Here is a 22,016-nt window from a genome sequence, read left to right on the forward strand (position 1 = left end):
CGTGAATTTGTGTCTGGCGCCGGGTCTGAAATCCGTCATAATAATAGCAACCCGCCATGGAACTTGCGCCCTTGCGCTTAAAGGGAATGTTGGATAGCGTTCTGATTGGTTTATTTGACGTTACGCCCAAACCACACCTATGAATAATGAACCTACTTCAGACCAACCCCTTATTGATTTGCGCCCGGCGCAAGAGTTATTTCTCACGCCGGGAAAATAGCAACAGCGCTTCGCACTTTCGTTTCAGATCGTTAAAATAGGGCCCTAGGGGTCTAAAGACACAAAATAAAGTCAAAATCTTGGTGTGATCTTAGAGTCTGACTTTAATTTCAGTAGTCACGTGAAAGCGATAAGAAAAAAATCAGCATACTACCATCTCAGAAATATAGCTAGAATTAAATGTTTTGTCTTAAGACAAGACTTAAGGAAACTTGTTCATGCTTTCATCACCAGCAGGGTGGATTACTGCAATGGGCTGTGCTGTTTCACACTGACTGCACTTTCAACTCCAGTCACTTTTACTCAGGTTTTATTCTTTTAACACATTTTAAACAGTTTTTATTAAAATCAAATTTTTTTGTTTTTAATTGTTATTTTAATTCTCATGTAGCTTTTTATTGTGATTTTTAATGTCTCTTATTTTTCTTGGATTGTTTTCTCATTTATATGTGAAGCACTTTGAATAACCCCTGTGTATGAAATGTGCTATACAAATAAACTTTCTTTGCCTAACCTTGCCTATTTCAGTTTTAGCATATCACAAAGCAGAGAGGAAAGGTAGACAAATATGGATATGCAATGTTGTTCTGCTCTAACTAATATTCCACAAATGTATTTCCTTAATTCTTTTACAGGGTGGGGACTGAAAGCACAAAACCAGCATAACTAGACTTACAGTATAGGTGTAAATATAATGAGGTACGTATGTCAAATCAAGAAATCTAGAGCCAATGGTGTATACTTGTGTGCAACTGAAATGTTCTTTAAACATGGAAAAAAATTGAAAATGTGGCTGTACTAAATATACTAAAGGTAGTAAACTAAACTTATTTAAGTATTTCAAAGTTTCTTGTATTTTACTCTGAACATACTTGTATTTACCAGTAAAATAATGTTTTGGGAATCTTAGTTTGTGGTAAAATTTGTCTTTATTCTTCTCCACTAGATTTGCAGGTCTTTATTGAGTGTTTTTTAATTTTGTGTTGTTTGCTTTTATGGACAGATTGTGACCAGGTGCAGCAGAAGACACACAAAGATACTTATTTAAGCTTTTTACAGTCAAGGTAAGGTTTATCACAAATCAAAGTTTGATTCCAATCATTGATTTCACATTCATTTTAATCTTTGACATGACCTTACTCTATACTATGTTTTTACATTATGTAGGATGATTTTATGTAGAAAACAGTAAATTACAAAAAAGACATTGTGCCTCACTCTTCACAGATTATTAATGCATTACAATGTCAAGGTACTTCCCAGAAAAGTAACTAATTGCGTTACTTAGTTACTTTTCATGGAAGGTAAAACATACGTTACTTTTGCATTACTTTTCCTTACTTAGCTGAGGCTTGATCTCTTTTAGGTCTTGCAGGTGTTTTTATGACTGAGAAGTTTGCTCTGGCTTCCCATCTCCGTTTCTGACTCAAACTGTTCCTGCTCAGGGTAATTATACGTGACTATGATCAGTTTAATTTAATACATCATTTTTTTATCAAATGAATTACACTGAAAAGTAACTTGCATTAGTTTAAAAAAAAAAAACTCAAATATTAATGTGTACATTTAAGTAATTTGTTGATATAATGCACATTACTTGTAATGTGTTAGCCCCAACACTGATCATAATAAACAAATGGCACCTTGGTAAATACTGTTAAAAAAATATTAACAGCCTTTAGGGAAATTTTTCATTTAGCAGCTGCTTTATCCAAAGCAGATTACAAGATTTGCAACAAGTATATCAATTTTTTGAAAATCAATGCTAAAAGTGTAAAATCCAAACAGCCATTATTCCACCTTCGAAGGAAATGTTGTGTAAATATGTGCGTCAGTGCAAACACTTCTTTTGTCATTAAAACTATTGTCAGGAATTACTAAAGACACAGTGAAAAATGAACACTGAAAAGGTGTGGACAGGTGTGGTTCACTGTGTGTGTGTGTTACAGGTTAGATCCAAATGCAGGTTTATTGAAGAGTAATCTACAAACAGGCTAGGGACACCACCGCAATCACCATTAAGGCAGGATAGATCCATTTTTTTATGTTGTTTACATTAAATTCTGACCCTACCATGTCTTTTCCGAAATCGAGACTCATTAAACATGCAAAAAAAAAAGTTAATTTTAATTTTCAATTTTGGTGAGCCATTACATTCTTAGTTTCCTGTTCTTAGCTGACAGAAGTGGCACCGGGTGTGGTCTTTTCTTGCTGTAGTTATTATACTTCAATGTTTGACGTGTATTCTGCATACCTTGGTTGTAATGAGTGGTTATTTGAAGTTATCGGGAACCATGCAGTCTGCCTAATCTCCTCTGACCTGTTACATCGATAAGGCATTGACGTCCACACAACTGCTGCCCACTATTTTTTTTTCGGATCTGTAAACCCTAGAGATGGTTGTGTGTGAAAATCCCAATAGATCAGCAGTTTCAGAAATATCCAGACCAGCCCTTATGAAATGTGCAAAACTTTGTCCAAAATAATACTGATAACAGTGTGTGTTTATATTGCAGTTTTTCTCAGTCTCATTTTCTCATTGCTTGGAAAGATTGAGATCTAGTTAATTAGTATAACTTAGACATCTGCAGACATGTGGTGGCAGCTTCAGCCATTTGCAGCTATGAAAAGTTTGGCGGCTGCAGCAGCCATTTAGGTTTTGGCTGAGCCGGCTAGCCAGCCAATAACTTCATCAGTCAGCCATTATTCTCAAAACAAATGGCTTCGGGCTCTACTTCTGCTACTAAAAACCATGCCACGTTCAAATTCACTTAAATCTCCTTTCTTCCCCATTTTGATGATCAGTTTGAACTTCAGCAATATACACTCACCTAAAGGATTATTAGGAACACCTGTTAAATTTCTCATTAATGCAATTATCTAATCAACCAATCACATGGCAGTTGCTTCAATGCATTTAGGGGTGTGGTCCTGGTCAAGACAATCTCTGAACTCCAAACTGAATGTCAGAATGGGAAAGAAAGGTGATTTAAGCAATTTTGAGCGTAGCATGGTTGTTGGTGCCAGACGGGCCAGTCTGAGTATTTCACAATCTGCTCAGTTACTGGGATTTTCACACACAACCATTTCTAGCGTTTACAAAGAATGGTGTGAAAAGAGAAAAACCCAATAGAGCATCTTTTGGATGTGGTTGAACTGGAGCTTAGTGCCCACATAGTGGGCCAACATTTCTAAAGAATGCTTTCAGCACCTTGTTGAATCAATGCCTCGTAGAATTAAAGCAGTTCTAAAGGCGAAAGGGGGTCAAACACAGTATTAGTATGGTGTTCCTAATAACCCTTTAGGTGAATTTATATATATATATATATATATATATATATATATATATATATATATATAAAGTTTCTATTGTGAGCTCATTATCTTTGTCCTCTTGACAGACAAAGTGAACACTAACTAAACATGGAAACATCCCCAACCACAAAGATAAAGGAGGAAAGAGAAAGCCAAAAGGGTCATGTAAGTGTCAACAGCGCATATTTTATTCTGACATATTACCTTTTTTTTGGATGTACTTAATTTGACAAAAAGCATCCTGGAACGTTACTTGCTGAACCGACCTTTTGTAGTAATGGCAAAATCTGCTCTTTGATATGGTTTTATTCATCCTCTACCAAAAACTAATCAAAGACACTTTCACAGGTCCAAAAATTTGAAAAGGCTTTATTCATATAGTGCAGTGGTCTCCAACCAGGTTGCCCGCACGGAGTCTGTGTGTTGCCTGCCAAATCACATTCTATTAGCCTGAATTTTTAGTTTTATTCATTACATATTTTTTATATCAGTTTGGCTTCTTTTATGTATGTTAACATATTAAAAAATGACAAAAAATATCAAAGAAAAATATAAAAATAAAATGAAATCAACAAGAAAAAGTTTTGAGTAGATATAAAAAAGTAACCCTCCAGATTGTTTTGTAGCACTTACTCACAAAAAGGTTGGAGACCCCATACTAGTGGCCCGACATAAAAAAATGAGATTGCATATGCATTTTAGCCAATAGCCTTCCTCAGAGTGTGTCGGGTACAAAACGAATTGCAGGTGTGAAATATAATGTAAACAACCCATGTGTCTAAATCAGATCCTTAGCTCCCTAGGTCGTGAATCGGTGTATCATGTGACTATTAAAGGAGCATTTCACCGGTAGAAACATTAATCTTTATTGTAAGTGTGTCATATTTGTAGTGGAAATGTAACATACATTTCGAATTTGGTGCCTATTTGACCGAGTAAATGGGTGTTTGTAGTCTCTCCCCCTCAACAAAGATATTGGACTTCCTGCTTTCAATGATGCAAAATGATGATTTTTACATCATTGAAAGAAGGAAGTGCAACACTGAAATCTGTATTTCTCCTGTCTCAGCGGCAACTAATGATGCACGACCATTCAAAAACATGACTGGGGTTCTAACAATACAAAGCTTAATGCAAATGGATGAAGCACTTTGTGAAACATCACCACAGTTATTTATCATCATCAGGCAGAAACAACTAAATAAAAAATTGGCTAATTGCATTAATTAATCAATTATGCAATTAGTTATTCAGTCTTATGTAGTAAAAACAAGATAAAAATTCATGTTAAAGACAGTGATCTAATACAACGTTAAGATTAAACAGAAAATATACTAAATATAAGTTATGGAATTTAACTTCCGCCAAAACAATTATAACAAATGAAAGACTTAATATGAATAAAAGAAACAAACATTAAATTCACCAGACCAAAGACTGTTGGTTAAATACACCCAAAGCAAATTAAAGCTCATTTTCATCAGACTCAGATAGACCTACTTTAGACCCAGTGCAAATTTCGGGAGTGGACGAAATGAGGTAGTGCTCGGCAGGATACACTCCGCAGTCTCCTCAAACATCTGAACACATTTATATCTTTAATAAAGGACCACATATTTGAAGTTTGCACATCTATATTCCCAACTTATTTTAAACTACATTTTGTGACACATTATTGGCTATACAGGCTATTGAATTGGCTTGTGCTATCTCAGTTGGAGAGCTTCAGAAAAGGTCACATGATTATAGGTAAAGGAATATAGGTAGCATTGATGATGGTTATTGCATTGCATTGTGGGAATTTTTAGGGAACAAACATTCCAGTGCACTGGAAGGATTTTGCAATTAAGACCCAAAAATGGCTCCCTAATCAGTGCCCTAACTACTGAACAAAGGAGCTGATTGAGACGCAACCTAACACTGTACCAGACGCACTGTGATGAGTGTGATCGCATTAGTGTACAGTCTTTTATTTGTCATTGTGCATAGCCAGGAGAGGTGCTTTTGATAAATGTTTGTTGCAGAGTATTCAATTATGACTGTATTATCATGTTATTTTGGAAAAATGTATTTCATTTTGCAGTGCAGTGCTATGCAGATCAGTCATGAAAAGATCACTGTTAAATGTTAATGCATTATATCAAAGAGTATACACATTTAAATAAACTACTGCTGGCATACTTCCAGAAAGAAGACCCTGAGGAGGGACCCTCAAAAATCAGTCTGCAACAGGTAGATTACTTAACACTTGAAACATTATTTTTATTAAATTATCATATTTTCAAATCAGTTTTCTAATTTCATACTGCTAATTGTTTTTTTTAAATTTGATAGAAAAAAGAAGGGGAAAGTCGTTCTTTGACATTCCAATACGACAACAAAACACATGGATTGACATGCAATACATCTCAGACTGTGCTTGATGCACTAAAGACTAACCCAGCTTTTACTGACATTAGAAAGACGAACCAGGAGAAAGAAATTGTAATTAGAAAAAACAAAGGAAAAGGTGCCGCTGTGAATACAGATTACCCCTGCATGCTCTTAGAATCAAATGAAATCTTGAAAATAACGTTCATAAAAAAAGAAGAAAATCCAGAGGAACAGCCAAACACAAGTTATTCATGCCCTAGTGAAGACTTAGTCAGCTTTAATGTTAAAACTAAAGGAGGGGAGAATGTCAGGCGTTTAATGAGAAACAATGCACTTGCAACATCAGGAGTTGATTATGTTTGTGTTTATGCGTTTAAGGGAGAGAAATTTGAACAAGCTCTTAGGCGTGATAAACGATTCAAAGAAATCATATTCGGGAGAAACTGTGAGCTAACCGACTGTGATAGTGAGACAATTCATCAGATGTCAGAAAATGTAGATAAGCATAACAATAAGAATTTTGAGGTGAATGTAACTAAATACAAACAACTGCAGGACAGCAAAGATACTTCATCCAAAGACAAGACTACAGCAAATGTACCCTCTGATGCTCAAGAAGAAATTCAAGTGGACCCCAGCCAGCATCCTGCCAACACCGCACATGAAAATACAGAACAAAGCACAAGTCAATCTGGAACTGCAGTCAAATGGCAACCTATACAAGGATCTGAAGAGATTCTGAAACTTCTGCGTGATCAGTTTAAGGTTTTACTAAAGCAGCTAAAGGAGAGAGAGAAACGTAAAACCCCTGCGCAGGTCAGACAGTTCTACAGAGAAGAATATGATAAAAGCTGTCAGAGTTTCTCAGAGGTAAAGACAATGAAAAAGGTCATAAATCTCTCAAACTCTGTGTGTCAGATTCGATTAAACGGGTCTGCCAAAGCAACTGGATTCTTGCTCTTCAACAAATTCATCCTCACTAATGCACATGTGATTGGGTTCGGTAACTCTAAAGTGTTCAACCCTGCAGAATTCAAAGCTGTATTTGGTTATGAAGACTTGGATAATATTGGAGCCAAGTATGTACAGATCATAAATCTCACATCATCTTTTTATGGCAAAGACGAGAAGGGTAACCATCTTGACTATGCTCTTCTTGAATTTAGTCTAATTAAGTCTAATTCAGATGAAACTAAGTCTAATTCAGTTGAACCTAAGTCTAATTCAGATGAAACAAAGTCTAATTCAGTTGAACCTAAGTCTAATTCAGTTGAACCTAAGTCTAATTCAGATGAAACTAAGTCTAATTCAGTTGAACCTAAGTCTAATTCAGTTGAACCTAAGTCTAATTCAGTTGAACCTAAGTCTAATTCAGATGAAACTAAGTCTAATTCAGTTGAACCTAAGTCTAATTCAGTTGAACCTAGGTTGAATTCAGTTGAGAAAATGTCTGAATTGTTGCATCATTACAGAAATAACTCACCTAATAACAGAAGTCAGATCTGCATTGTAGGTCATCCAGATGGTAAGGTAAAGAAAATGGATCCGTGTTTCGTCATTGGGAGAGAAAATCGACAAGAGGCTGAAGACCAACACGTATCTGAAAATTTTCAATTCTTTCATGTTATGACACAACGGTCTTTGGAGGAGAAATGGCAGCTTCATAAGAACCAGATAACTTATGACTCTTGTTTCTTTCATGGATCTTCCGGCTCTCCGGTTTTTGATGCAGACTGCAAACTGATCGGTATTCACACCGGTGGCTATGTGTACCCAGGAGGAGGTGAAAAAACTAGGAGTGTTATGGAATACGCTTATCCCATGCAGCCCATACTGGACAACATCAAAGCACAGGCTCGAATAAAAGGTAATCAAGAGATCATAGACATCTTAAATGGTTACAGCGATGAAGAGATGGAAATCGGTTAAACCATTTACTTAACCCTGCTTCTGTCTCTTTGGGGGGAAATTACTACAAAGCTGTCACTGCGATTTACACTGAGATTTTCAATCCCTAAACACAGACCCAAAATTATTTTAAAATGTTGCTATTAATAATAATAGTAAATGTAAGCTCTTAATAATATGAAGGATTTGTTCTACCCATATGTAGTTCTTTGAGATCTTGGTTTACCCTTTAGTGCCTCAAGAAAGATTAAAAACGATGACCATGCTTTTGCAATCACAGATTCAAACAGATGAGGTCCCATTATTCCTGCCCACAAGTCTTTACTAAAGACATAACTTTATCTATAGCTTTTATCTTTGTTTATCTTTTAGCTTTATGTTTAATGTTTTTACTTATACTTTAATAAGCATTTTTTTCATTGCACTTATGTTTTAAAGTGGACATTTAATGAAAATCTGACTTTTTTCATGTTTAAGTGCTACAGTATAATTGGGTCCCCAGTGCATCTATCATCCTCCTAGACAATGTGAAAAAGATCAACCCAGTAACTTAGTTTTGATAAACCATTCTCTGCAAGCATGTGGAAAAATAGGTCATTGAAATTTGGCTCCCCTTGTGATGTCAGAAGGGGATAATATACCGCCCTTTAATCTGCACTAACCAACCAGACCACTGCCATTTAGTGCAGAGATCAGCTCATTTGCATTTTAAAGGACACACCCAAAACAACAAATTTTTGCTCACACCTATAAGTGGCCATTTTAACATGCTATAATAAATTATCTGTATGGTATTTTGAGCCAGAACTTAAAATACATACTCTGGGGACACCAAAGATTTATTTTACATCTTTAAAAAGTCTTGTAAAATGTTCCCTTTAATCTATGTTTTATTTTCTTTCCTGTGTTTGTTTATTCTTTTAGCACAATACTTTCTCTAGAATTGTTTTTGATTGATTGATTAATTGATTACAATGTTTACATTTAATCGAATTATTAATTACATATATTCATTCAATATGAAATAATTGAAATTTACTGAACAATGTTATATTGAGAATGGTGTCTGTGTAAGGTTTAGGTTTAGTTATATTACTATTTAGGTTCAGTTATTCACATATTGTTTTATTATACATATTTATTATATATCTTTACACAATGATTTGCTTTGATTTTGTCTTGATGAATATTTTTAATTATGCATAATATAAAAGGTGATGTTTTGAACTTTATAACATCTCTGATGACACTTCAGGTGACTGTTTGGATTTATCATCACACAAAGCTTTTCATCATCTTTGTCTGAAAATGTGAGTTTAATAAAGGGGAATAATCATTAACGTTTCATTATTTAAAAAACAAGATATTGTCTCTAAATACAAAAAAATAAATATAATCAATAATTGTTAGTTTATTTCTTCTGGATTACACGAAGTAACTTACAAAAAGCCTAAAAAACTTTAAAGTTATGGGGTTTGTCAAACTGCATCAGTAATTGAGCAAAAACACAAAAACGCAAGATGGGTTTTCCTCTTTAATCCCTTTGATAAGACTAAGATTTCCAGGGCCGAAAGTGCCCAAACAAAAAACACACTGTACATTTTACAAGGGAAACCGCAGACAAAAACATGTCTTAAATTACACATTTCATCTTTTAGGAAAAATATAAATATATATTTTTCTACTCTTTCTGTCTCGTGACACTATGGTCACAGAGAAAAGTCAAACACATGATACGCTCTTCAGCAGTCAGTCAAACAAACACAACAGCAGCACTGAGACAACATGGATTCAGAGATCTCGCGGTTAATAAATAAGCAAGTGTGGACATTAGGCATGCGATCAAGACATCACTTTGAACAGAAGCATATAGAAAAGATGAGTCAGTGCTTTTTGTGAACATGAGGAAAATATCACAATCTGCTAAAATGATAAATGCGATTAGAAAACTTGCAAAACATTTCAATGCACCTCATATCAAGACGCCCAAAATGTAGACATTTCTGACAGCGTTTCAATATCTGTAAAAATTCAGTGCAGAGTTTAAAGTGATTCACCAGGTACATGCCACTGATTTAATGCAGATAACAGATCAAGTTCATATTTCTGGCATATTCACGGTTAAGTACAAGTTCAATTTTATTATTAGCATCTTTAGCAATCCTTTCACTTTTTAACAAAGCTTAAACTTTCAGCATCTCTCAAATGCTGAAAAGCATTTATGAAAAGCTTCAAAGAAGAAAGATCAAATATTTTGTACGGCATATATTTTAACACCATGATTGTAGCATTTTAATGACAATTTAGGATATTTTCATCCCATATTCTCAATTTGAGTTTGTTTTTATTAATGTGATTCTCATTAGATCTAAATAAACCACATTTTAGAAATTATATTTTTTACAATAATAATAATAATGAAACTTAACCTCCTTCTGGCCCAAAATTTAGCTTACAGTATCGCTACTTTTTGCAAAACATTTATAATTTCTTTAGCTTCTGTGATGAAATATAACACATTTTTGATATTCATCTCCCTTTTTGTAATGCACTTAAAATAAAAGTCTACTGGGCAATCGCTGTTCACCTCATAGACTTATATTTTAAATGCACAGTAAACAGTGGAATGAGTCAAAATGATATGAACACCACGTCACAAATGCTTTCGATAGAGTTGTAATGAACCCAGGACAGGTACACCCGATAATCACAAAAACTATACTATGCGTGCAATTGTTTATCGTTTTCCTGTTGTGTTCAGCATTTAAATCTCAAGCTTATCTTCAGGACCATCAGACTGGAGTATTGCAACCAGATTATCACATGAAGCCAGGAACTATACTGTAGGTCACATTTCACCCCATGACCAAAATAGCAAGAAAATATCATTAGCATTACAATGTAAAAAGTGAAAAGTTGGATCAAATAAAAAAATTACTTTAATTGGTAACACCTTAAAAATGTACGTTTTTTCAACTTAAAATTTTACTTTAGTTTCACGTTAAAGGGACACTCCACTTTTTTTGAAAATATGCTCATTTTTCAGCTCCCCCAGAGTTAAACATTTGATTTTTACTGATTTGGAATCAATTCAGCTGATCTCCGTGTCTGGTGCTAGCACTTTTAGCATAGCTTAGCATAATCCATTGAATCTGATTAGATCATTAGCATCACGCAAAAAAACAGCATTTCAATATTTTCCCCATTTAAAACTTGACTCTTCTGTAGTTACATTGTGGACTAAGACCGACAGAAAATTAAAAGTTGCGATTTTCTATGCAGATATGGCTAGGAACTATACTCTCATTCTGGCGTAATAATCAAGGACTTTGCTGTTGTAACATGGCTGCCGCAGGCGCAATGATATTACACAACAGCTGAAAATAGTCCCCTTAGTAACTTTCAATAGCAGCGGACTATTTTCAGGCACTGTGTAATATCACTACGCCTGCGGCAGCCATGTTACGGCGGCAAAGTCCTTGATTATTACGCCAGAATGAGAGTATAGTTCCTAGTCATATTGGCCTAGAAAATCGCAACTTTTAACTTCCCATCGGTCTTAGTACACGATGTAACTACAGAAAAGTCAAGTTTTAAAAAGGAAAAATATCGAAACTCTTTGGTTATTTTTTTGCGCAATGCTAATGGTCTAATCAGATTCAATGGATTGTGCTAAGTTACGCTAAAAGTGGTACAGCCAGACCCGGAGATCGGCTGAATGGATTTCAAAACGGTAAAAATCAAATGTTTAACTCTAGGGGAGCTGAAAAATGAGAAAGCATAAGTAAAAAATAATAATTTAAGGTGGTACCACTCGAATTATTTTCTTAAGTTGATCCAACTTTTCACTTTTACAGTAAAGGACAATTCGATCACTGAAATGCAAAGAATTTAATTTAATTTTTTTTTTACTATTTATACATCCTGATATAATTTTTTTTACTAGGGGTAAATACACTGCAAAACATTTGTTGGTTCAACTTAAAAAAGTAAGTTACCTGGTTGCATTAAAAAATTGAGTTGATTCAACGTAAAAATACTGTTTATCAACTAATATTTTTATGTTGAATGATCTTAAACCAGATAACTTACTTTTTTAAGTTGAAACAACTTTTTTACAGTGTCAGGTGTGTTCTTAAAAGGTTTTGTAATATTCACCATATCTGAACACTACTGCCAATCCCACAATAAGATTTCCATCAGCTGTGTAAACGTGCGTGTCAACGTCCACGTGTCGCTTTGAACAGTGATTTAAACAGTGCTGCTTATAAATATGTTTCACAAGACGACTAAGATGACAGATTCCCAATGCAACTTTTCAAAAATACTGAATTCTGATTGTCTGGAAGTCATAAAAATCCAAACACGCATACAAAAAAGACGAAAAAATAAATAGCATTTGTGTTATTCACGTTTTGTCTTTTCTCTCATAAATTCCTAGTTGCCGCTGAGTTTTCTGTAGTGTTTACATGACGGCGATCTGAAACATCAGGACATGTACAGACACCGGATCACAGACCTTTCCTCATCTGTACATCCAGCACTCTTAAAATGTAAACAGGATTTTTGTCCACTAAATTTTTAAAGTCTTTGTCCATTCGAAGCGCTCATTCATTTCACAGCCTGAAGACATTATTTGGTAAACTGTTCCCTGTAGAAAAACACAGTGCAGGGGCTTGTTTGTCGAATTTCTTTTCTGTGCAAAAGTCGATCTCTATTCCAGTAAGTGCTTCATTATTTTACACACGAAGCAGAGCGATCATCCTCTTCATTCATCCACTCCACGTTTATACGCCATCCGCCATTTCCTTGTGTGCATGGGACGAAGGAAGATGAAATGGAGGGATGGGACATAACAGCGGTGAGGTGTTTCAGAAAGTTTGTAGGAGGTATCAAGACTCCGGAGTCTCCGCTGGAACAGATTTCGGTGGTTTAGCCAACACGGCTTCAGCTTCATCATACAACTGAAGATGACAAACACCATCAGGGACATCAATAAACATTTAACACTAAACTTTGGACGAACTTCATATGTAGTTTCACGTGACTGACAAAGTTTGAAAATCCTGTCTTATCGTAAAAGTTGATTGACTGGTTACTGATGTAAGTCTATTAATGTGATAAGGTCACATCAATTTTGACCATCTTTACATGCATTTGCCAGATGCTGCTTTAATCCAATGCAAGGTATACGTTTTTTATCAGTATGTGTGTTCCCAGGGTTCAAGCCCGAGACATTTTGTACACAATGCTCGACCACTATGCATGAGGAGCACATATAGTTTCAAAATGCTTTGTTCCCAGTTAACACATGTATTTCAGTATAATCTGTGTTTTTTAAACCTAAATATAACCATGAAATAAAAATAAAACCAAGTCTTGTTGCTTTCACGTTCGCATCGGAACAGAAAGACCTAAGTTACAATATTTCACACATGAAAGAAATCAAAACACATATACCGAAATGAACTGCACGTCCTGGAAAAGCTCCTGGATGAAGCGTCGTGAAGCCAGACGAAACATGCAATTGGCCAACAAGAAGGAGACCTCGGAGTAGAGACAGATGTCATCGAACGCATATGGAAACTTCTCCTTTATCCTGCGTTACACAAGCATTACACGAGTACATGAACGTTTAATATATAATCCTACATGATGTAAAGAACATTGTGTGAAAATATAACATTGATATTTTAAATACTGACTAAGTAAGATCATGTCAAATAAAGCAAATGGCATTTGTACAGCATTTGTCATTGGGTCTTACGTGAGCAGTCCAGTTTCATGGCCTTTGGTACCGACTGATGAGCTAAGATTGATGACCAATCGGAGAACCTCCTTTCTTAACAAGACTCTGCAGGCAGGTCCGTCCTCAGATATTGCCTTACCACCTAAACATATACACCAGTTTATCATTTATATTGACATGAATGATTTAACGAATGATTTAAACGGTAAAAAAAAAAAATAGGGGTGTAGCGGTACACAAATTCATAGCGAACTGTTTCGGTACTTTTTAATGCCGCTTTTCCATTGCATAGTACCCCATGGGTCAGGTCAGCTAACTTTTGGCGGCTTCCCAATGAAAGGTACAGTACATAGTACCCGATACTTTTTTAGTACCACCTCGGTTGAGGTTTCAAGCGTGCGGAGCTGAAACGTGACCGGCAGTTACCGGCAAAATCAGTATTGTATCAGGTGAATATTAAAAAGTAAATACTTAATTTTTCGCAAAATCCAATATACACAGCGTTATTCTGTAATCTTTTCTCCCTTTTTTCCCAAAACGCGATAAACGCCAGTCCTTTTTTTCTGCAGAATGCAATAAATCCGCTTAACCAATCACAGCGCACCATTTCACGCATTGTAAACAATAATGGCGGCGCTTTGAATACACACAGAATCCTAGTTTTCCTCATCTACTTTGTACTTCGTGATCGACAAACAAACAAAAACAAAATAATACTTTTGATGGCATTGACAAACCTGTGGTGGTTTTCTGTGGTGGGAAAGAAATGTAAGCCATCAAAATAAAATAATTTATGTCAGAGGCACTCGGGCGAAGGAAAAATGCCGGCAGTTGCTTGTTCTCCCGTCGGCATCGAGCTTCTCTCATGCCAACACATTGACCCCAGCAGATCTTATGAAAAACGTTTCATTATTTTACTCCAAGTCATTGAAAATCGAGCAGGACCAAATCATTTTACCTCTGATCGCTGTCAAAAAAGTTCAGAGACGACGTCCCAAGGATGACAACATACAGTGTTCTTAATATGACAAAGTAAGTGTTTTGATTAATGCCATTAATGTTTTTTATTAGTGTATACCACTAGTCAACTAAATAAATATAACATGGCAAAGAAGAATGCACATTTATATATTGATTCAATGGATTTATTGCATTTTGCGGAAAAAATAATGGGTTTTTATAAAACATTTTTGAAAATCAAATGGATTATGGATTTGAATTTTTTATGTTGTTATAACCTAAAGATGTGAAAGTTTGTAACAGAAAATAGTGGTTTTCATCTTGTCACTTTCTTGGTATAGAAAACACATTTTTACCCAAATAAGTTAAAATGGATTTATTGTGTTTTGGAACCAAACTCTTCAAATTCACTTTTATTCCAAACTCTGGATTTTCGTCATCAGGAGGGTCCGCAGCCGGACCGTCCGCGTGCAGCGCAAAATTTGACACCGAACGGACAGTGCGCATACAGTCCACGTACGACAGCGCATGCGCGTGAAAATATTTAGACAGGACACTTCACTATAAACAATTATACAAAGGAAATAGACAGCATTTGCACACACACTATCGTTTTTCTTCTTTAACATTTACTTCTTCCAAGAACAGAAAGCTGTGGAGCATGTTTGTTTGATTCCTGTTCTTTGTTGTCTTGTTGTTTGTTCTAAACTGTGTTTGCAATGGTGGATCAGTTACTTTTCTTCACCTATCCTAATGTTTTAATGTACTGTAAATGTCGCCAAATCAGTGCTGCCCTGACAGCCTGTTAGACAAAAAATTTGAATAAGAAATCATTTGTATTGCGTATAGTGTCGAACGCGGCCATCCGCGTGTAGCCGCGGGGACTATACTCGGAAAGCTGGGCGGACGCGTGCGCGCGCGAGACGGACGCGGAAAAAAAGTATACCCGGGCCTTAACTGTACATAAGATCAAATTTTACAATTATTATTTTTATTTAATATTTTTAAATTTTGGTGAAATATTCTGGAATAGATGGTATCTGTCTTACCCAGTATAAGTTCAGTACTGGGTGTGCTGCTGGCCGAGCCCTGACTCACAGCTGCATCACTGCAGCCCGACACACCAGAGTACTTAGACTGGGCGACCACCTCCAGGTGATTATGGGATGGCTGACCGTGCCACGCAGTGAAACCCTCACACAGATCTGCGAGTAGAGAGAAAAATTGTGTGTAAGTACAGATTTTACTAACAGACGTGTGTATTTGTTAGCCCTACGGCTATATCGGCCTGATTGTTTTTGCAGCTAGTATTGCAAAAACTATTATGTACGTGTATTTTGTAATAATATAATATATTATTATGTGCCTGTACTACTGTAAATCTGCATAATAGTAAAAAAAGTGCAATTGAAATAAATTTAAATAGAAAAAATTTAATTAAAGCTGCAATCTGTAACTTTTCAGGGGGAAAAATGAACAAAAATCTATTTTTGAGCAAGTACTTGAATATGCAGTGAACCTAAGCTGGATTCACGACAGAAAGCTAATAATAAAAATAATAATGTTTCTTCATTTGATCGTCCGGATTTGTTTTCTGCCTTTCATCTTTGCGTCATTTAATGCATCATGTCAGTTTAGAGCTACTGTAAAAACATGGCGGCACAAAATGGCGACCTCCATGTAAGGGGACCAACAGTGTAGATAAAAAAAGTCTTATTGTAAGGTAATAAAAAATCATTATGTAAGGTCTTTATACACCACTGATAATATAGTTATGTTTATTATGTTGCATTTCTGTCAAGAGATCCTACTAAAACTTACACAGTGCACCTTTAAAAGTAGATAAGGTAGGAGTGCTGGTGTGTTTGTATTCACCTGTGCGAGTGTGTGTGTTATTCAGATGGTTGTTTGTGTATGAGCCGAGGGCAGTAAGAGCGCTGCAGTACAGGCAGTTCTCCTCTGTGTGTTCCTGTAAACCTGTAGTCTCATCATCACCCAACAGATGATGCTGATCTGACCGGCTGCTGTTTAACAGCTCTGTGATGCTGACCTGCTGCTTCAGGGCAGGACCACGACACGACTCTAAAAAACACAGATGGATTTACATGAACCGCTCATATGAGTTAATACTCATTTATATAATATTAAAATAATTATCAGTTTACCATCAGTTTCTCCAAAAAGAAATCTGGAAGATTTCTCTCCGGCAGGGGGGCTTGTTCTCTTCTGGAAATATGAGGTTTCTTTAATCTAAAAAAATAAATAACATTTTAAACATTTATTGACCAAAACATTACAAACATGAGCTGATAACAACATGAACTGTCCTGAATGACATAACTGCACTGCAAAAATGATTTTCAAGAAAACATTTTCTTAGTATTTTTGTCTTGTTTTCAGTTAAAATACCAAAAGATTCTTAAAATAAGATGCTTTTTCTTGATGAGCAAAACGACCCAAGAAAATAAGTCTAGTTTTTACACCAAAAATATCAAATTTAAGTGATTTTGTGCATAAAACAAGCAACAAAAATCTGCCAATGGGGTGAGCAAAATTTTCTTGAATTTAGTGTTTGAGAAAAATTTTCAAGATTTTTTGCTTACCCCATTGGCGGATTTTTTGCTTGTTTTATGCACAAAATCACTTAAAATTTAGACCAAAAGTTAAAGCGATAAACCTTAAACCAGGACTAGGACTTAGTTTAATTAGGAAATATAACTAGTTTTAACAAACATGCCTTACTAAAGACATTACTGGCGTGCATTTTGAGGCAAAACAAAGAGCACTGATGTATTTTAAGATATTTAAGATGTTCAGTTTGGACAGCTCTTACATTTATTTTAGTCTACGACTAGTCTAATCCCGGTCCGGGAAACTGCCTCATAAACATTTAGCATTTTCTTAAATTAGTTCATGCAAAATGTTTGCTTTTGTTAGAAGTCCAAAAAAATGCTACTTGCATGCAACTGAATTAACACACTGCAAATAATGACTTTCTTTCTTAGTATTTTTGTCTTGTTTTTAGTACAAATATCAAAAAAATTCTTAAATCAAAATGCAATTTCTTGATGAGCAAAATCACCCAAGAAAATAAATCTAGTTTTTAGACAAAATGTATCAAATTTAAGTGAATTTTTGCTTAAAAACAGCAAAATATTCTGTCAATGGGGTAAGCTAATTTTTCTTGAATGAAGTGTTTAAGAAAAATGTCAAGATTTTTTGCTTACCCATTAGGCAATTTTTTTTGCTTGTATTATGCATAAATTCACTTAAATTTTATATTTTTGGTCTAAAAACTAGACACATTTTTTAAGGTTCAATAAAATGAATCTCGATTTAAGAATTATTAGATATTTGTACCAAAAACAAGACAAAAATACTAAGTAGGAAAGTCATTTTTTGCAGTGACACCTGCAGTTGTCTTGGGCAAATTTCATCTAAATCTCACAAGCTTCCACAAATAAAGGGAAAAATATTTAAATTCCTATTTGTAATCGATTATATTATCACTCAAAAGTCATCTTTGAGCATCATAATAGCGTAATTAAAAGTTTTTCTTCATGCTTTAACAGCCTAAATGCAACTCTACACCCTTGCCTCATTTATTATACTATACATAGATATATGAATATGCAAATTAGCCACAGTTCGGACCATAGATTTATATGTATAGAAAAGCTACAAGCAATTGTTTCAGCACAGATTCTATGCAGCATCCATACATTTAATATCTATGGCTCAAACTCATTTAACTGTGATGATGTGATTGGTTACATGTTTGCGACGTAGAAAACCAAGGCGATTTCAAACCGTGGTTTTGAGATATAATACTCAGCAATGCCGTTGAATGATGAATTTGTACATGGTTTGCCTTAAAGCATATAACAATAAAAACACTGCATTGACATATAAACAATAATAAAAACTTGATTTTCACATTTCACAGTCCACAGGGGGACTTTAAAATGAATGCACTGTACCTGAAATATGTGGTTAATGTCCATGGGTAACGCGAGGCCGATGTAATCCTCACTGCAGCCAAAGGTGGGGTTGGGTACCATGGAGCGCAGAGAAGAAGAGCGGTGCAGGCTGCCATGACTTATCGGACTCAGCAAGTCCTCCTTATCCAGAGACGCGAAACTTAAAGCTTTCAAAAACCTACGAGTAAAGCCAAGACAAGCAGAAAAGCTTTGTAGTCTGATATCTCTACTTCATGTCAACACGCTAAGTGCGACATCACAATTTGAGATTCAGTGCTCAGGGAGAAACTAATGCACATCTTCAAATTCAAGCACCCTGTACCTACACTACTCATACTAGTTTGTGGCTAAGAGTATGTACTATATATCCAGTTACACACTAGAAAGAGAGCGAATGACTGAAAGATGGAAAAAATTTAGAGTATTGGGAACAACTAACTGTACTTCTATATGAAGGGACACCGTGAGTCTACAGTATACTCGACAGCAGGTCCAAACTAATGAGGGAACCTAATTTAGTGCCACCCCACCCACCATGGTACCAGGGTTCTGGATACTCTGTGATGAGAGCTGAGCGGCCCAGAGTACCTGGACCTTTTACAAGAACACCTAGAACCAGCAAAGAAAAAACACCCAAAAATCCTTACACAATAGTCTGATTTATATGATGCCAAGCACATGCTTTTGAATTTGGGTCAATAATGCTGCATTTACACCAACCGCGGTAGAGGCGTGAATTCAATGTTAAGTCAATGTGCAGATGCGTTGACGCGCGTCAGGAGGTCCCGCGGCGCGGAAGAGGCGTTCGGCGCGGAGCGGAAGACGCGTTTCCGCCTCATTCGTGCGTGAAGCTCGTGCGTGAAGCTCGCGCGAAAGGCGCGAGTTGTGCGCGGTACGCGCGAATGGTGCTTTTGTGCATTTTGCGGATAACGCAAATTTGCGGCTGACGCCCGAGTTGAAATTTTTTTAACTTTGGCGGAATTTCGCGCCGCGTTAACCAATCAGGAGCCTGCCTGCTGCTGTGGTGGCAGCCCCGCCCGGAGTCACTCACTCAAGCAGTCACTCGAAGCTATATGACAAAAGTTGTTATTTCTATAGAGGAGACAGGAATAAAAATGACCTCGCTTGGAAGAGTGTCAGTAAGGACTTAAGTTGTAATACACACTTCACTTTTGAATCACGTGACGTTTATCTACCCGCGCCGTTTATTTGCCCCCTATAGTAAGGTTACCCAATACAAACTGGTAACTCTCTTGATAAATGCACAAGTAACATCAGTCATCTTGCAAACAGACACTCGCACAGCAGTTGCCCCTCCCACAAGAAGCGGATTTTGCTTCGGACGCGCGTCAAATGCTTGCTTTTTCCGCGGGTCTACTCCGCTCTACACGCGTGAATGCATCCAAATTGTTCAAGCGGCAAACCACGCGCAGTAGACGCGATTTTGACGCCCAAATCGCGTTTGGTGTAAACTCAGCATAAGTAGCGGTCACACTACACTTTGTGCATGCAAATATTTTTTCGGACATTGCTGTGAATACGGGCAGGGAGCACTTCGTCCTAACATATTTACTTTTCTGTAGAGAGAAATGTCACCTTGAGATGTACTGGTTTTCTACTGGTCATACGTCTCCACTTCGCAGGTCAGAGTTTACCAGAATTAAATATGGCGCGTATGAATGGAAGTCAATGGAACGAAAAGTGTAGTGTGACCACCCCTTTATTAGACTGTTAGGGGTAAGGTTAGAGAATGGGTTAGTAGAATAAGTTGCAAAATTACTCCTAGTCAGTCTGTTGGTGGATCATCACAATAAAGTGTTGGTAGACAATAAGCAGGCAGTCAACTAATACTCTAATCAGGGTTCCCACACCTTAGTTAACTTTAAAATCAAGGACCTTTCAAGGACTTTCCAGGTCCAATACCCTCAAATTCAAGGAGTAAATGTAAGGAAGCACTTTTGAAGTGAGAGCAAGATTACATCGTGTTACCTTTAAAGATACATTGTTACAGTTCCCTTTCGAGGGAACTCGCGCTGCGTCACTGCGGTGACACTTTGGGGACGCCTCCAGGAGTAAGTGCGTCTGAATGTGTATATCAAATTCAACCAATGGTGAGGCTTAACGACAAAGACAGGGTGACGCGGGAGCCAGGAAGTATATCTCTATCTGAAATATTGCCAAAGACGGCATTACAGGGACGCAGGAAGTATGGCAAGGGAGACGCAGCGTCTCGTTCCCTTCTTAGGGAACAACAGTTACATACGTAACCAGAGACGTTTTCACTATGCAAAAAAGCATTTTGGTATGAATCAACATTTGCATACAGAAGATTAAAAGCATTTAAAGTGAACAGTTTAGCACGTGAGCTTAAAAAGTCTAGAATTTTTATGATATTATCTTACACTACACAGGGAATAATATGGATTTTTTCCAGAAAACTTCTTGCATAAAATAGATTCAAGCACTTTCAATGACCTGTATCTATGTATGGATATTTTCAAAAACTTCCCAGGGCCTTGAATTTTTCCCCCAGATTCACAAACTTTCAAGTACCTGTGGGAACCCTGTCTAATGACTGGTAGTTGACAAGTCGTCGCAAAGTTATTTATAGTTAGTTAAATGTCTAAAGTGGCTTATCGAAATAAAGCGTCACCCAATAAATTTCATGGACATTCACACATGTACTAAATATTCCAGATACAACAAATAAAAGTTTACGTACCCGCGCGGGGTGAATCGTGAATCAAGGCTGCGTGTTTTCATGGTGATCGTGTCCGTAAACAAAACGTCTTTAGCGGGAGAAGCCAAAGCTTCGCTGTGGGAAAGAGAAGGATGGATCCTCTGCTGCTGCAGACGTTTTAGCATGTCGTAGCCCAACGCATCACGTTGACTGGTGTACATATAGCTGCAATCCACTAGGCTATTGATGGTGGCCACAGAGGGGGATTTCAGCGAATGCGCCCTGCGGGGAAGCGTGTGTGCCGACCCGGGCGGAACCAGGGATGTGGAATTGGACTTCGACAACGGGATGTGGCCGCGGCCAGAGTAAGGACCGAGCGAGTCTTGCATTTTCACCGTTTTGGCACTCACCACTGTGTTGAGGCTGGCGCAGTCCGTATCCATGGCTACGGCCTGCTCCCGGGAAGGCGAGGAGCTCATGGAACTAATGCCGCTGGTTGTAGTGTCCGTGTTAAAGCTCTGACTGCGGCTCTTAAACGAGCGGCCAGGAGAGTAGTTCGAAGGTTCAGTTGCCGTCCGGTTTCTCCGGATGAGCCTCAGCTCCTCGGGTGACTTTCCTGAATTAGTTGTGCCTTTGGAGTCACCGGAGCTTCGCCCCTTTTTAATGGGGAGAGAAAGAGAGTTCAGAAAACGATTTCTGATGTGCGACGGGGTCAGCATGGTAAAAGGGCTTCTGTCTTTTGGAGGTTTCACGTGTATGCTGAGCGAAGAGTCGTCGTACATGTCCAACCCTTCGCGACCATCATCCAAATAAAAACCTGGGAACACAAATG

At 36.9% G+C, this 22,016-nt stretch overlaps 2 protein-coding genes across 3 annotated transcripts in view; one reads left to right on the top strand and one right to left on the bottom strand.

Moving 5' to 3' along the window:
- Nucleotides 1-786: 786 nt before the first annotated feature.
- On the top strand, nt 787-10,419 carry LOC135732727 (serine protease FAM111A-like). Of its 2 annotated transcripts, XM_065250997.2 has the most exons (7): nt 787-918; nt 1,223-1,283; nt 1,586-1,665; nt 3,621-3,699; nt 5,722-5,766; nt 5,869-7,072; nt 7,325-10,419. In XM_065250997.2, the coding sequence occupies exons 4-7, from the start codon at nt 3,643-3,645 to the stop codon at nt 7,834-7,836; spliced, it is 1,818 nt and encodes a 605-aa protein (XP_065107069.1). In that variant the 5' UTR covers nt 787-918; nt 1,223-1,283; nt 1,586-1,665; nt 3,621-3,642; the 3' UTR covers nt 7,837-10,419. The 2 variants fall into 2 exon arrangements, 1 of the variants encoding a protein (XP_065107069.1); XR_010526806.1 differs by lacking the exons at nt 787-918; nt 3,621-3,699; nt 7,325-10,419 and adding an exon at nt 919-1,032 and having other exon boundaries at nt 5,869-5,946.
- Nucleotides 10,420-11,487: 1,068 nt separating this feature from the next.
- rictora (RPTOR independent companion of MTOR, complex 2 a) overlaps nt 11,488-22,016 on the bottom strand; it is a 40,864-nt gene continuing 30,335 nt past the window's right edge. The window contains exons 31-38 of the mRNA XM_065250993.1: nt 21,227-22,001; nt 18,505-18,682; nt 16,690-16,774; nt 16,400-16,606; nt 15,574-15,729; nt 13,583-13,706; nt 13,276-13,414; nt 11,488-12,779 (exon numbers count right to left, since the gene is read on the bottom strand). Coding sequence (XP_065107065.1) covers nt 12,708-12,779; nt 13,276-13,414; nt 13,583-13,706; nt 15,574-15,729; nt 16,400-16,606; nt 16,690-16,774; nt 18,505-18,682; nt 21,227-22,001 — 1,736 coding nt within the window. The 3' untranslated portion in view covers nt 11,488-12,707. The remainder of the gene's footprint in view (nt 12,780-13,275; nt 13,415-13,582; nt 13,707-15,573; nt 15,730-16,399; nt 16,607-16,689; nt 16,775-18,504; nt 18,683-21,226; nt 22,002-22,016) is intronic.

The sequence above is a fragment of the Paramisgurnus dabryanus genome, chromosome 5 (assembly GCF_030506205.2).
Source record: "Paramisgurnus dabryanus chromosome 5, PD_genome_1.1, whole genome shotgun sequence".
NCBI classification, from domain to species: Eukaryota; Metazoa; Chordata; class Actinopteri; order Cypriniformes; family Cobitidae; genus Paramisgurnus; species Paramisgurnus dabryanus.

Bases quoted from the DNA above. Each gene is read 5' to 3' on its own strand.
- LOC135732727 (XM_065250997.2), top strand. From the start codon at position 3,643: ATGGAAACATCCCCAACCACAAAGATAAAGGAGGAAAGAGAAAGCCAA. The intron at 5,767-5,868 runs GTAGATTACTTA...TAAATTTGATAG, and splicing joins CAAAAATCAGTCTGCAACAG to AAAAAAGAAGGGGAAAGTCG. The intron at 7,073-7,324 runs GTCTAATTAAGT...AGTCTAATTCAG, and splicing joins CTATGCTCTTCTTGAATTTA to TTGAACCTAGGTTGAATTCA.